Below are 16752 nucleotides of genomic sequence, written 5' to 3' on the forward strand. Positions count from 1 at the left end.
CCGCCTAGCCCTTGACTGTACTGCTGCTTCGTTTCAATTGCTGTTGTGTGTGTGTTTCCCCCAGGACTTCCCGGATCATCCAGCTCCTGCCATCGCTGCTCGGCTACTGGGGGGAACACACACACGCAGACTCTTGGAACCCCCGGAACCCCTGGAACTCCCGGACCCCCCTGAACCCCCCGTAACCCCCAACCCTTAAATAAACTTCCTAACGTGACGCTTTTGTGGTCCTCGTCCTGTTTGATGTCTGACAGTACGGTCTGACCAAACATGGACCCAGCGCACGGCCAAACCAGCATGGAAACCGACGAACCACCCACCGCCATGCAACGCCTGGAAGACACAGAGAGAGGTAAACCGCAACACTTGTGACATTGCCTCCCTACTTCAAGCCGGCTACCAACAGCGTCAGCAGTTCCAGCAGCAACAGCAACAGCTTCAGCAACAGCAACAACAACTTGCAATGATCATTCAACTTCTTACCAACCTTTCTCCTCTGTCTTCTCCCACCGGCCCAGCCCCAGCCAGCCTGCTCACCGGCCAAGCCCCAGCCAGCCTGCTCACCGGCCCAGCTCCTGAGTCTTCAGCCCAGGCCACTGCCGTCGTGGCTGCCGGAGCCCCAGAACCCAAGATCGGCAATCCAGAGCGGGTCGGCAGTGACCCAACCCAGGTACGGGCGTTCCTGATGAGCTGTCGTGTCCAGTTTACCCTGCAACCCAGGACCTTTGCCACTGAAGGGGCGAGGGTCGGTTACGTGATCACTCACCTGACGGGCCGAGCTCGACTCTGGGGAACGGCGGAGTTCGAGCGCCAGACCCCAGCATGTGTGACCTTCAACCTATTCGCAGAGGAGATGCTCAAGGTCTTCGATTTGGAATCCACAACAGCCGAGGCATCACGGACCCTGATGAGTATTCGCCAAGGCAGAAGGACTGTTGCGGATTACTCCATCGACTTTCGAACCGTGGCAAGTCGGAGCTCCTGGAACATGGAAGCATTGGTGGATGCCTTCCTCCACAGCCTGGCGGACTACATAAAGGACGAGCTGGTTTCCCATGATCAACCCCCCACTCTTGATGAAGCCATTGCTTTGGCTGTCCGCATCGACCGCAGGATCCAGGCCCGCCGTCGTGAGAGAGGGCACCAGAGTCCATCCACCAGCACACGGAGCGTCCCAACTGCCCCTCTGTCCTCACCTGCCACACCATTTAGCCAGCCAGACCAGTCTGAACCGATGGAGATCGACCGCGCCTCCCTAACCCCTGCAGAGCGCCAGCGACGCATCACCTCCAACTTGTGCCTGTACTGCGGTGGTGATGGTCATCGAGTCGCCACCTGTCCAGCAAAAGCCGGAGCTCACCAGATGTAGGAGGAATCCGGATGAGCTCAATGAACATTCAGCCCTCCATCAGCCGTAAACCCCTGTCTCCACCTGTCTGATACCACCCACACTCTGGCAGCCCTGGTGGACTCTGGCGCAGAAGCAAACATTATTGACACAAAACTTGCTCGTCAGCTGGGCTTGGAAAGCCACCACTTGTCCACCCCTCTTCCAGCCCGGGCCCTGGACGGTCACGTACTTGGCACAGTTACCAGCATCACAGCCCCCATCTCAATGATGGTGTCAGGAAACCACCAAGAGACCATCCGCTTCCACCTGCTCAGCTCTCCAGGCCAACCCCTAATCCTGGGCTACCCTTGGCTCCGTCTCCACAATCCTCATCTCGATTGGGCCTCCGGAACTGTAAAAGAGTGGGGAAATGACTGCCACACCAACGCCCCAGCGGTATTCCAGGCTCTGGTGAATGATGTGCTGCGGGACATGCTGAATAAATTCGTCTTCGTGTACCTGGGGCCGTATTACAGAAACTTCCTATCTTAAGTCCTAAGTGTAAGATAGGATATGTTTCTGTAATACCAAATTGAGAAAAATCTTATCTTAATTTAGGAATCCTATCTTATCTCAAGTTAAGATATCCTAAGTAGGCGATCTAGCATCGACGTTCAGCTTTTATGTCTGTTACTTAGCAACAGATGAAACTTGTTGTTGGATCACCTCACTTCACAACTAGCAGCTATCATAATAATAATTCAATGTGGAGTTCATTACCCGTTGGAAACTTGATGTAACTTCGCGCTAATCCACCAATGGCTTTTGCCACCTCTGTTAAAGGAGAATTCCGGTGTGATATTGACCTAAAGTGTGTTGAAACATGATACCGAGTGTGAACGTATGTCTAGCTCATCTCGGCTTGTCCCCTGCACTCAGAAATCGGGCGCTAGTTATCCGCCTAGCCATGCAAATAAATCACTGTTTTACACCATTTACGAGTCTCAAAGTAGCTCCATACTTCATTATTAGACTTCCGAGGGCCTTGACATTTAAAACGAGACATTGTGAACTTTGAAAAAGCACTGGTAGTTTATTTACAAGACGATTTATACAGACAGTACCTGCGCTACATGTAACAAAAGAGCTGCCATCTCGCTTATTTGTAACAGTAATTTGACAGTTAGGAGAGCTGATGGGTCATCCTAAAGTTAGGACAGTTTATTTAGGATTTTGGTAACTTAGGATATTTCTGTAATACACATTTCCTATCTGGAGTTAAGATAAGAAACTGACTTTAGGATCGGCCGTTCTGTCAGCCAAGGATCTACCACTGTGGGTGGAATCGCGTAAGCTGGCACCTCGATTCCTCGGCCCGTTCCCAATCCAGAGGGTCATCAGCCCAACTGCAGTCCGGCTCCAGTTGCCAACATCTATGAGGGTGCACCCTACTTTCCATGTTTCGAAAGTCAAGCCGGCGCATGAATGCCCACTGGTCCCCGTGGCGCCTCCTCCTCCTCCTCCTCGCCTCGTTGACGGTGGGCTGGTGTACACCGTTCGACGCCTGCTTCGGTCCAGACGGCGAGGTAGGGGCCTCCAGTATCTCGTCGACTGGGAGGGCTATGGACCTGAGGAGAGAACCTGGGTGCCGGCCAGTCGGATTGTGAACCGGACACTCATTGCCAACTTCCACCGTCTGCATCCTGATCAACCTGCAATCCGTAGGGGCCGCCTCAGAGGGGTCCCTAAACGCCCTGCCCGCCCGGCTTCCTGTCCTGTGTCTGACCCTGTCTCGGTACCTGTCCCGTCTTCTGTCCACGACCCTCCAGCTCCCTCCGAGGATGAGGATGTTCTCTCGGACCGCTCGGAGGAGGAATGTGCATAACAATGTCCATAACACTTGTTTGTGCTCACCACTAAAAGAAACTGTGGGAAAGGTAATGTGTGTGTGTGAGGGAGAGAGAGAGAGAGAGAGCGAGCGAGCGAGCTATGGTACGCACACCAACCCCCCCCCCCCCCGCAAAACAAATCACGCGTGGACAATATTTGTCCGTTTCCCGGTTTTAGGTCCGTGCATTGCAAAAAAGTAGCCTACATAGCATAACAATACCCACATGCAATAATACAACAACAATGTCTACAATGACCTATTCATTTGGACAACTTGATACAGCCCTATAGCTAAAGTTACCTTTAGTTTTGTTCTAGTGTACCGTGACGTCTGGCTTTAAACAGTTGTAATGCAGTCTAACGTTCTGACAAGCACACCAATAGAGCTGCACAGTCCCGCCCACAGCCGATGCCGGAAGTAAAAATTCAATGCAATTTCTCCATTGACAATTGCGGTATAAGCCATAAAAACTTAACTGCACGTGGTAGACTTAAAACCAGCTACGGCTGTACTAAGCGATTGTATATGCTCAAATAGACGCCAAGAGTTCATGGGGCACTAACCTTGTTTTCAGATAAATGCCTTTTATTCGCGATCTCTTGGATACGTACTTCATTACCCACAATCCTGAACAATCCCACAATCCCACAGTGATGCCTCTGATTGGTGGAAAGGCCGTTATGGTCATAGACATAATACATAGACGCCGCATTGGCTGCTGGAAACAAGAAATGCGGCCGCCATCTTGGACCGGTCATACTCCTCGTTGCGTTGCAGCAGAAAACACAAGATGACAGCACTGTGCAGCATGTTCCTGCTCAAATCGGCGGACCATACTCGGGGGATTTACTTTTCACAAGTAAGATTTAACATTACCGTACTATTGGTTGTATTTTGTATTTTCGAACAATGTGGCCTGTATCATAGCTACATGTATGACCTTTGCAGCAAAAAAAAACGCATAAAAAATCTGTTCGGTATTCAGTGAGGTATGATTAATTTAATGCGCTGACAGCTCATTTCACCAGCCAAAGAGATTACACTGAGTGGAGTGGATGACCGATCCAAGATGGCGGCCCCACGTCTCGTCAGCGCTAGTAGGGAGTAGCGGTCGATGCGGCGTCTATTGTATATTATGTCTATGGTTATGGTCATAGTTTGAAACTCTCTCAGCGAAAATTATTGACAAAGATGGCGGAGTATTTTACTGGCTATGGCAAAAATCTTAATATGATTAATAACTTTCTTGACGAATATTGGTACTTGTATCAACAAGGCTTGTGGTTTATACATCACACGAACTTAGTCAGGGCCAATACACTATCAAATAGACCACTGTAAATGTTAGTTCAAACACTCAAACTTTTCAGGTAGCCGACAGGCTAACCTTTAGCATTTCTGAGATTGTATGTCATTACATAATGCAGCTAACATTAGCCTACATGCTGCAACACAGGTATGAAATATATTATGTTTTAGTCAGTGTCCAAAGGGGTGAAAGCCACTTTAAATCGGGTCACATTATTGACTGTTGTGTGTCCGAGAGTCAGCTTGTGGGTTTTGTAAGGGCCAGCATGAGGGACAAGACCTACAAAGTTGTGGTGAGTTAAGCAGGGAGGTTGGTAAGGTTATGCTGCTAGTTAACATTAGCTAGGCTACTGTAGCCTTCATGCTGTATGATTCATATCAATCATTAACCAAGGAATACTTCTTCGTGCATTTAATGAACATTTTGTGTAATAATTCACTGCAAATTAATAAACTGAATATGGTGGTCCAAGAGCAGACCATGCACCGGACCATGCATCAGCCCGACTGAGCAGTGATGACAGCATAGGATGACAGTCAGGTACGGCACAAAATACACGATGATAAATATAAAATTCAATATCAAAACACTATTATTTACATGATTACTCCTGAAATAACTGCTATTAACTGCACATTCACTATATAAAAATCACTGTTTGGAGGAAAGGGTTCGCGTGCTGTCGCTGGTTGGAAATGCTTTAAAGGGCAAAATAAATAGACCTCTCCAGAATATATCCCGCCTCCTAACTTCCGTATCCATCCAACATCCGGGCGTGGATTGTCTATGGGAAATAACCAAGGGGGCAGGCGAATTCCCGGAAGTAGAAGAATCGACGTAGGCTGGAGGGACCACCTCTCTGCTAACTCCCATAGAAGTCCATTCATTGTAAGATTTTTTTGAAATACCATAACTTCATATAACATATATCCTGTGCCGATATTGTAGCTTCTGTGTAATCCACATAAACACTACAAAGGCAAAACAGACTCCACTAGCTCGTCCGTAACGTTGGTTATCCATAAGAAGAACGGTTAGCTTGTTCGGTTGGAGGGAAGCTAGCTTTGACGTAATCTCTCTTTCGCGCCGTAGGGAGATAACCGTATTGTTTGGATAAGAAGCTCAGTCCACCTTACTATGACGGTAACTCATAAGCAAAACCTAGCATACACGACCGTATGTTAAGGTAAAGAATTACACAGAGTGAACCTAATAATAATAAAAAAGTAAACCTAATTTTTAAAAAAAGGGCACTAATCATTTCAGAGGTTTTCGATGGATTGACCGTAGGTCGGAAAAGTGGAAACAAGATTAGCTTCAAGGCTATAACTTTGTTTTGTTTTAGCATGACTGTTTTTGAAGATGATCATGTAGGCTATGGTAGCTTCAACATTAACTCGACTTGGTGAGGATGATATTAATAATAATACATAAATAAATGTTTAACTCTGAAGGCGAAGGAAGTGTGAGAAGAATTTCTGTGTATCTATCATATGAGTTACAAGATTCAGTTCGATGGCTAACGTCACGAAGTTAAGTGTGAGTCTGCGCAGTACTGGGGGGACCAACTGAAAAATCGTTCTATTTGACTCAGTGCCCTCCCATTGAAAACCACAGAGTCTGTTCGTCCATTTCTTTTACTGTCTATGGAAATAACATGGCGTTTTGAAAGATCGTACCTGTCAAACTCTGTAGGTGACAAAGTAGAAAAAGCTGCTGGGCAGATTGGCCTACACACTTCTGCCATCTAGTTTCCACTGGATTTTTTGAAACGGCACCGACAATCAAAAAATCCAGTGGAAACTATATGGCAGAAGTGTGTAGGCCAATCTGCCCACCAGCTTTTTCAACTTCGCTACCTACAGATGTTTTACCGGTATAATATTTCGAAACGCCATGTTATTTCTCATAGACAATCCACGCCCGGAAGTTGGATGGATACGGAAGTTACGGAGGCGGGACTTATTCTGGAGAGGTCAATTGCGCCGATTTTGCCTATATTATTCAGTGAGGCGCGGTGGTTTATGGGATGAGTAGTTCCTTCGCTCGGAAATGAAAATATGTACACAGTCTTGTACCTTTGACTTTTTTTGAATTTTCTCGTCGTTTTTTCACTCGAAATGATATGTTGTATGCTTATGAGTTATGCCGTAGCTGGTTAGCCTAAGACATGCTGTAAACTCTTTAGATACGGATTTTTCCAAACATCAATGGGACAAATGAATGGGAATCTTACATCCGGCACCTAACCGCATTTTGGCTGTGGGCGGGACTGTGCAGCTCTATTGCCTACCTTGTTCTTGCCCATTTGGAAAAACTCCTCTAGCTTGGCTGCCTCCATCCTTCCTGTTTTCGTTGTTTAAACTTGTGATATCCATGATGCGTAGCCTATTGAGTTAGTGAATTAGCTCAACATTGTGTGCTGATAACCATATATAGATAGCCGAGTAAAAGAAAACAACAAGTAGCCTAGTTGCGTGCCTGCGTGCGTATTCTGTCTCCTGCTCAAACAAAATGTGTGCGCGTTAATTTTGATAACATGTTCACTAACTTTACGTGATAGAAAATTATAAATAGCCTGATGGCTATGCAGGCGCGCATGTTTTGAACAATATGCTACAGGATATGCCCTTGACAGGTTGACACACAAAAAAACAGGGACGTGCGGGCCGTTTAAAATCATCGTATGTTTGACACCCCTGGCCTAGTCTGTTAGCTTAGCTTAAAAAAAGATGGCGGTCATATCTTTCAGTTTCTGCAAGTGAAGTCCCACCCACTGATCTGTAATATGTCTGTAGTGAGTGGGTCCCACCACCTGGAAAAATGAGGAAGGAGTGTTTGTAGTCTCACTCCCTCGACAAAGATATGGGACTTCCTGCTTTCAATGACGTCAAATGACGATTTTTACATAATTGAAAGCAGGAACTACAACACTGAAATCCATATTTCTCCTGTCTCAGGGGAAAATTAGGGAATGATGCATTCAAAAACATGACTGGGGTTCTAACGATACAAAGCTTAATGCAAATGGGTGAAGTGTCCCTTTAACATTATAAATGCTAGCATTTTGTTAATGCTTAGAGTAAACTGCTCGAAAAGCATCACCTTTTTGAATGTGTTTAGTGTCAACTCACCTACATGTGAAAAAAAGTCTTTCATTTGCACTTTTGCGATATAGCTATTTGGGTATGTCTGAAAAAACACATCATGTGAGCGTAAAAACTTTGTTGCGATATTTGTGAGGTTCTGCGGTATTCGCCTGTTCCCATTACTCCTTTTTCTTTTCCCATTTTGGATTTGCACATTCAAAGTTAATAGAAACACACCCTAGCCCCTATACTGAGAACCAGCCTTTGCTACTTGCTCTCCCGAAATGGACAGTGCCACCCCGTAGACTTTGATAGAGGCAAGTAAAGTAAATTTGAAGGAGAAGCCTTATAGACCCTTTCAAGAGAGTTCCATTATCAGCATCATAGTTGGCCCCACAAGGCTTCCGTTTTAACATTCCATATGTTATCTTAATGCAGAGGAAGTAGATTGGGAACCAAATAGAACGTTCAAGCATTGTTTTTGTTTTTATTGTTGAAAGGGTCTATACTGCGCATCCTCAGTGTAAGTTGGATGATAGCATGTGACGTTAAGCAACGGACTGAAACACAGTAAGTCGTCATGAGACATGCTTGTGACTTGCATAATAATTATGTGTGACTAAAGTAGCCTAGCGCTGTGCAAATTCCATCCTATTTGTTTATTGTGGATAACACCTAGACTATTGTAACTTCATTTGTGTCTATTTTTTGTTATACTGAAATGTTTTAGTATCCTAGCCTACTTTTGCCGTAGGCCTATCATAGGACTGCATATCAGCATAATGCTGCCCTATTCCCAATCTTTGATTCCCACAATCAAATGTTCTCGAGTGCTGCCCAAAGTGCAGTTTTGAATCTGCGGTTCATATGGAAACAGGAAGAGCCGCACAGCGCACGCGCGCGTTTATCAACAACGGTGTAGGTGGGTTCAGTAGAGGAAACAAGTATACAAGCGATTGAAACACCTTGCCAGCTATGCTATGCTTTGACTTAAAAGAAGAATTACCTTGTTTTGGCAATCAACATGAAGGCTACTGGAAAGGCGAAAGTTGCACGTAATACTCGAGCCGGACTTGTATTTCCTATCGGACAAATCCATAAGCTGCTCCGTGAAGGAAACTATGCTGAACGTGTAGGCTCTGGAGCGTCTGTTTTCATGGCTGGTGTGCTGGAGTACCTCGTCACTGAGATCATGAGACAAGCTGGCACGACGGCAAGACTCAAGAATTCTAAACACATTTACGTTCACCATCTCCCAGGCTTACAGGATCCAAAAACTTACTTGAAACTTTGCTCTCAACAAGCCACCCTCAACAACACGAATAGTCCTGAGCCGAGTAGCTAGCTGGCTAACGTCAGCTGTTAGCCGAGCTTAACGTCACTTGCCCAAATTCAGAAGTTTACTCGACAAACTGCCAGTTTTGGCCAACTGAGTGTCTGGACTAATTTGCTCCATTTCAGTGAAATATTTTTCTTTGGACTGACGAGTGATTGAATTGCACTGAGAGATTAATGTGTGGATGTGCACATGTGCTTGGTTCCTTTTTTATACGAGTTACTTTTTGTAGGCTGTTGCCAGGTGAACGATGTTGTGGTGTGTAAATAAAGAAGATTGAAAATTATGTAGGCTAGAGTTGTTGACTTTAACCAGAGCCCTAGAGAGAGAGAGGCTCTGACTTTAACCAACTTTCTTCTGGAAGACTTGAATTGTAGTCATGGTTCAGACAAAATAATGTTAGTCATAGCAGGCTACAACCTGTAGGCCAACTATTTTTTTACATATTACCATAAACTAAAACATGGAATTCTAAGGTTAGATAGGCCTATTTGGCCTATAATTTGATTAGAAGTGCATGTATAGCTGAGCAGTCATAATTATTGTCAGCACACAGGCACATACAGAAAACAGGCCTTCATGTAACCTAATAGACTTGCCCAGTCAGATTGATGGTTATGGTATTTAGCAGATGCTTTTGTCCAAAGCGACATACAAATAACAACAATACCATAGTTACATTTAATAGTAAACAATTTAAAAAGTTGGTAAGACTACAAGGAGAACAGCAATAATAAACAACAATGTCAATTCAATCAATAGCCTAATGAGAATAAATAAAGATAATATACAAACCATAATGCATAACAAACGCTTTATAAAGTGCATGCAAACAGATATGCCTTTAGATCCCTCTTGAAAGACCCTAAACTATCACAGGAACGGATGGCACTGGGCAACTCATTCCACCAACAAAGAGCCACTGAGAAAAAGAGTCTTGAATTTGACCTAGCGTTTATGGCTGGTCGACACAACAGACGCTCTCATCAGAAGACCGCAGTGGGTGGTTGGGGATATACATCTTCATCATTGAATTAAGGTAGCAGGGGGCAGATCCAGTTAGTGTCCTATAGGCCACACTGATGGCACACATTGTATGGACTAGTATCCAATACTAATCCATACACTAATATAATGAATTTGCCTTATTCATGTGGCAGCCATGGTAAACCAGAACAAGGCTACAGAGTACACAAACCGGATTGTTGTGTTATATGCATTCGCCAGTAGGTGTCAAAAATGCATTAATGATATAGTAATTGTAAGTGTACCCTGTTGCCTCGTTTTGGTTCACAATGGCTACAAGAGAATAAACTTCAGACTGTGCACAAACTTTCATCTGGACCCTGGTTGGATATTCTGCAGAGGACATCCACTTATTTACTTTGCCTGCTTAGCTCAGGCCTATCAGAGCTGTACACATGTCCATTTATCCAAGATGGCCTGGCTCACAATGTCTGTTCTACTTCATCCAAAGGTGTTTTATGGTGTAGATTTGAGTAGACAATGCCTAATTTGCACATCTAAAAATACAATAACACACAATGTAGAAGAATGGGGAAGAAAGGTGATTTAAGTGATGTTAATGTGACATGATTGTTCGTGCCAGACAGGCTGGTCTGCTGCTCTGCTGCAACTGCTGCTCTGGGATTTTCATGCACAACCATCTCCAGAGTTTACAGGGAATGGTTCAAAAAAGAGAAAATACCCATTGAGAGGCAGTCCTCTGGGTGAAAATGCCTTGTTGATGCCAGAGGTCAGAGGAGAATAGCTAGATGGGTTTGAGCTGATCAACAGTAGTAACCACTCGTTACAACAGGTAGAAGAGTCTCTGAACACATCAAACCTTAATCAGATGGGCTACGGCAGCAGGAAGACCACACCGGATGTCACTACTGTCAGCCAACAGGAAACTAAGGCTTCATGATTGGCTCACCAAAATTGGACAATAGAAGATTGGAAAAATGTTGCTTGGTCTGATGAGTCTCGATTTCGGCTATGACATTCAGATGGTAGTATCAGAATTTTATGTAAACATGAAAGCATTGAACCATCCTGTATAAACAATTCAGGCTACTGGTGGTGGTATAATGATGCAGGGGATAATTTCTTGGCACACTTTGGGCCCCACCGTACTAATTAAAGTTTAAATGCCTCAGCGGCAGCCTGAGTATTGTTGCCGACAATGTCCATTCTTTTATGACCACAATGTACCCATCTTCTGATTCCTGACAGACTTCCAGCAGTATAACATGCCATAATCACATCATCATCTCAAACTGGTTTCTTGAATGTGACATTGAGTTCAATGTGCTCAAATGGCCTCCACAGGCATATCTCTTTTTTGGAAACATTCACAAGTCAGTAGGCTAGCTACTGAAAGTCACTGTGTGAACCTGCGTGGTGATCATGAAATAGAATGCAATTATTAAAAATTATCACATCGTGCATATGGTGTGAACTTATGAACTCACTGCTTTTGAATCTCTCCATTTGCATATTTATAATTTTATTGGAGACGGACCTAATGCTACTTATTTAAAGAGGATTTTACTCTGATCTACATTAGATATTATTTACTCTTGAAATAGCGACAGAGTACACCATCCTCCTCCATACTGGTGTAAACCATGTAGTTCTACATACTCACCACTAGAGGGAATCCTGCAATCATGTATTTGCTAAAACTGTCAGAACCTGTTGAATTCTTTGGAAGCTTAACCATTTTTCTCCTGTAGCATAAGTCTACGTATCTTTTAACGACTGAATGACACACAGTTTGTCTCTATACCAGTTTCAACATCATCTACTTCTAATGGCTTTGCGAAAGCGAAACAACTGCCATTAGTGGAGCTTCAATATAGTGTTGCGGGTATGATCACTTTTAACACAGATATTTTCAACAAAAATGTTATAGATGTTTTTATTTATTTTATTAATGGGGAATTCTAAAATACACATCAAGGGAGAAACCAGCCACATAATTTAGACCTAAAGCTTGAGTGTTCTAGTATTTGAGCTGTGACATGGCCCAGAATAATGTTTTCTTATAATGCAATCTTATGGAGTAAAGTGATAACAAATATATTTTAGGGGAAATGGCTAAAAAAATGAGTTTATGTATGCACTAGTTATTTTATAGGCACATATAATGAGGATAAATAATTATGCAGTAGACACGTTAATGATTGTTGGTTTGTCTACTGTGGCAAACTTTTTCTTATTTTAGGATCAACGAAAACATGAAAGAGGAGCAAGCACAGGGTGCAGATACATCCACAAAAACATGTCGATCCAGATTTCATGGACAAAGTTAATGACCCTTATACAAGGTGCATTGTTGAATTACTTTAATGACAACATAAACACATTATGAGATGCCTGCATTTCTTTTGTTTTGGTTAATAAATTGTCCCTTGTACTTTGATTGTTCGTGGGGGGGGGGGGGTATTGCTGTAAATTGAACATTACAGTATATTACATTCAGTAATAACTTGCATTAGATTAATACAGCTGTGATTGTCTGATATTATTTCAAGAGTGCCTATTGTTTTAATTATGTTAAGCTGTAAACAGACCTCACGATTTTTAAGCCCGATTTTTAAAGGATGGAACGTCTGTGACAATCAAGGGGGAACCCGTTCATTTGTGAACTCCAGAAAATCCAGAAAACAAAAGTTAAATTAAGTCAAGCTTTGGGGCAGCCGTGGCCTGGTTAGCACTTCGGACCTGTAACCGGAGGGTTGCCGGTTCGAACCCCGACCAGTAGGCACGTCTGAAGTGCCATTGAGCAAGGCACCTAACCCCTCACTGCTCCCCGAGCGCCGCTGTTGATGCAGGCAGCTCACTGCGCCGGGATTAGTGTGTGCTTCACCTCACTGTGTGTACAATTTCCCTCACGGGATCAAAAGAGTATATATACTTATACTTATACTTAAGCCTTTTTGACCAATTACAATCTCACTATAGGCCTACATTATTATATAATAATTCTGCTGTCTCTTGTCAGTGTGTTGTTAGATCTGGATTTGTTAGGAAACTTATGCTTATGTGTTTCATTAATCACATCTACGTACATCATCAAATAGATACAGTAACCTGTACATCTTTTTAACATGCTATTGCAAATTACTTTTTTCTTGGAAGAATCAATGAGGATGATGCTGACTCGGCGGTATGGAGTGAAGGCTCAATGTCCAAATACATTGACTTCTCTGATGCTCAACCTCACTCACAGACTTGCGTGTAAGATCACACATTACACTGAAGCAAGAATCTCAATCAGTAACTCTAAAAAGGATTCAAAAGATCTGGCGATTTAATATTTTCAAGGCAGACTTTCAAGGCTACACTGAATTTCAGGGAGGGAAACTGGTAAATCGCTATAGAGTATCTCACTTGAGATCAACATTACAGTCCTTAGGCTAGTCACAAGAACTGAACACACATGTGACCCCTAGCCCCGTTATGATCGTTATTACTCGCAAGTGACATGAAGGTTATGTATCATTGTACTATAGAATATACAATTATAATTGTACCACTAATCATGGTCTTGTAATTGAATGATAGTAATACTACATGTCCATTTCACAACATTCATGTGGAGAAATAAATTGCCAGCTCATATGTCCCTGTCCTTTGTGATTAGATAGCATATTGGTGAATATAGCTAGGGACCACCCAAGTTCACAAGACTAAAACAGGACACTGAACCAAACTGGAAAAAATAACTTGCATTGTACCACAGTTGTATATAAGGATGATAAATCTACTTCTCATGTGACCAACCATCCTAATCTTACATTCTGTGAAAAACGCAGAAACGGAAAATACACTCACAGTTTTGAAACGCCAGATATCATATCCATATGTAGTGGCAGACCAAAAGAAATCAACACTGACTTTGGTGAAGATGATGACAAAAGGTATGTTAAACTGTTGTATCATGTTGTTATTCTTCACATTAAAATACTCCAGATTTCTTTTTCATAACCTTTTGGACAATTGCTGATGAATGTATAGTGGAAAGTGTAAAATGTAAAAATATATATTAAACTGACAATATTTATATTACTTTCCATAGTATTAAAAGCCACTTGGTCCATTCAACACAACCAAACAGCATGTGACCTATGCCTTGGGAATGTTTACAGTGCTGCAAAACATTGTAAGACTTGCAAGGCCTTATTCTGTGTGTCACCTGGCTGACCACTTCAAGGCACACGCATTTTCTTCACATTGTGTAGTTAATCTTGAACAGACATCAAGAGTGTCACAAGAAAAAGAAAGTTCAATGAGAATTTCAGGTAAGATACGGTGTATCCTTATAAACATAATGAATCAGAATTGTATTTGTGTATTACATCACGTGTAGTTATCAATTGTATTAAGTCCGGACTCCACAATACAATTAATACTTGACCACGTCCACATTGCATTAGTCTTTCATAACATTAAATAACATCTCATCACTGTCATGTCTTATTTTAACAGATCATGCTGACCTTCCTGAGGTGAGAGTAATATTGTTGGGGAAGACTGGAGCAGGAAAGAGTGCATCAGGAAACATCATCCTGGGCAGAGAGATGTTTAAGTCGGAGGTGTCTACTTTACCAGTGACCAAACACTGTGAAAGTCAAAGTGGAGTTGTGGTGGGAAGAAACGTCACTGTTATTGACACACCAGGGATCACATTAGAGAAGGATTCATGGCTGTCAGCAAAGAAAATTAAAGAACTTGGGCCCCATGTTTTCTTATTGGTAATTCCACTGGGCAAATTTCCTGAGGAGGACAGCAATGAAGTTAACTGGATTCAAAGCAACTTTGGAGAAGAGGCTCTGAAGTTCACCATCGTTTTGTTCACTGGAGGAGATGTCATGGATCAAAATCTTAAAGAGGAATTTCTGAATGAGAATGGTGGACTTCAGACTATTCTTGATTGTGTGGAAGGAAAATATCATGTCTTAAACAACAACTTTCCAACAGATCATCAAGTAAAGGGGCTCATCAAGAAGATTGACCATACACTGATGAAGAATGCAGGTTATGCCTACAACAATGAAGTGAAGATAAAGATGAAGACAACTGTGAGACAGGAAGAGGAGAGAAAGACAGGAAAACAGAATCGAGCTGAGGAAAATGAGAGGAAATAAGGCCCATATTCCAGGTAATGCTACCAGTAACTGACTGATTTACGGAACATGTTTGTGTGATATTGAATTTATTATACTTACGAAGGTTACGTTTGTATTCACTAATGTAAATGCAGGTATTCCATGGATGTTGTTGATTGTGCTTGGTGTCATGACGTCACTTCAGACTGTCAGATTCCACCACTTTGGCCACATAACTAAAGGTAAGCATTTAAAGGCACACGGCAACTCTTTGGGAAATGAGATCTGCTGTCTACCCCAGAGTTAGATAAGAGGATACAGGCTAGCTTATGTTCCCCGGATCCCATGTTCTTCGCTTTGTATGGGACCGGGGAACATCCTAACCCTAACCGCAACCCTAACCCTAAACCCGACCGGGGAACATAGGACCCAGGGAACATAGGTACCAAAACATAGGAATGACCCCTCTCTGGGAGCATGCAATAATGCTGTCTGACAACCCCACTGCTAGCCTAGCTTAGCTTAGCATAATTAATTGAAAATGGGTTAGATTTGTTTAGTGTATAGCTCCCAAAAGTGAAGAAATAGACTCCCTAACAAGTCAAAAATGTTCTTATTTAAATTTTGTGACTTGACGAAGCACAGCTGTGTGGGCAGTAATAATTTTAATGTTCGCCAACATGAGAATGTAGTTACGCATGTGCCTGCTTATGAAATTGCTGTGTCTCATTTTACATTATTATTTCTACACTTGGTAAATACACAGATCACAACATGTGAATTAAAACATTTTGGAGTTGTCTATTTTGTCAGTTTTGGGAGCTGTAGGTTAATCTAACCCACTTCCAGTGAATTATGCTAAGTTAAGCTAACAGTGTTGTCAGACTGTGCACTGTGTACTTCAGGCACAGGGACGAGAAAGGTATAGCTATGTATCAGAGAATTTCTAATAGGAGTTAACAAGCTCTGGTATATATCCTCTTATCGAACCCTGGGGTAGAAGGCAAACAGGCTAACTTTCCAACAAGTTGGCCTGTTCCTTTGAAACTTTAACTTATACGGACAATGTATCTAACAACACTTTTACACACTTACACTTCATTGTCATTGTTTTCCTACAGATGCTGTCCACCTTCCTGAGGTGAGAGTAATGTTGTTGGGAAAGACTGGATCAGGAAAGAGTGCATCAGGAAACACCATCCTGGGCAGAGAGGTGTTTAAGTCTGAAGCGTCTGATTTCCCTGTAACTAAATACTGTGAGAGTCGTGGATGGAAGAAACATCACTGTTATTGACACACCAGGAATCACATCAGAGAAGGGTTCATGGCTGTCAGAAAAGGCAAATACAAGTCTAGGACCCCACATTTTCTTATAGTGGGGTTGTTTAAGGCTCAGTCATTTCAAATTTGTGTTAAAGTTTGGTTTTCACTTCCAAGTTGAAGTTTAGGGTCTATAGAACAATTTGAGTCCGAGTGTCAAACATACAGATAAAAAATGGCCTCTGGGGGGCGCCATAAAATATATAAACTGCTACAAAAGCATTTGGTTACAGATTAAAAACACACTTTATAATAAACACACTTTTAGCCCATGGACAGCAAAATTGTGCTTTTTTTTAGATAAAGGGTGGAAATGCCCTCAAAGTTGCAATGAAACATCACTTTTAACTACATTTTTTGA

The 16752-nt window shown here is 42.7% G+C and overlaps 1 protein-coding gene across 1 annotated transcript; it reads left to right on the forward strand.

The window, feature by feature from the left end:
- Positions 1-2765: 2765 nt before the first annotated feature.
- LOC143127065 (GTPase IMAP family member 8-like) lies at positions 2766-16365 on the forward strand. The gene is made up of 4 exons (XM_076288367.1): positions 2766-3207; positions 14452-15108; positions 15227-15313; positions 16193-16365. The coding sequence occupies exons 1-4, from the start codon at positions 2766-2768 to the stop codon at positions 16363-16365; spliced, it is 1359 nt and encodes a 452-aa protein (XP_076144482.1).
- Positions 16366-16752: the final 387 nt, after the last annotated feature.

The sequence above is a fragment of the Alosa pseudoharengus genome, unplaced genomic scaffold (genome assembly GCF_046254945.1).
Source record: "Alosa pseudoharengus isolate Yale_2024_CS ecotype anadromous, Long Island Sound unplaced genomic scaffold, YU_APseudo_1.1 YU_APseudo_1.1_scf_17, whole genome shotgun sequence".
NCBI classification, from domain to species: Eukaryota; Metazoa; Chordata; class Actinopteri; order Clupeiformes; family Clupeidae; genus Alosa; species Alosa pseudoharengus.

Coding starts and splice junctions, on each gene's coding strand:
- LOC143127065 (XM_076288367.1), top strand. CDS start 2,766: ATGAGGGTGCACCCTACTTTCCATGTTTCGAAAGTCAAGCCGGCGCAT. Junction 3,208..14,451: donor GGACCGCTCGGAGGAGGAAT/GTGCATAACAAT, acceptor TTATTTTAACAG/ATCATGCTGACCTTCCTGAG. Junction 15,109..15,226: donor TGAGGAAAATGAGAGGAAAT/AAGGCCCATATT, acceptor ATGTAAATGCAG/GTATTCCATGGATGTTGTTG.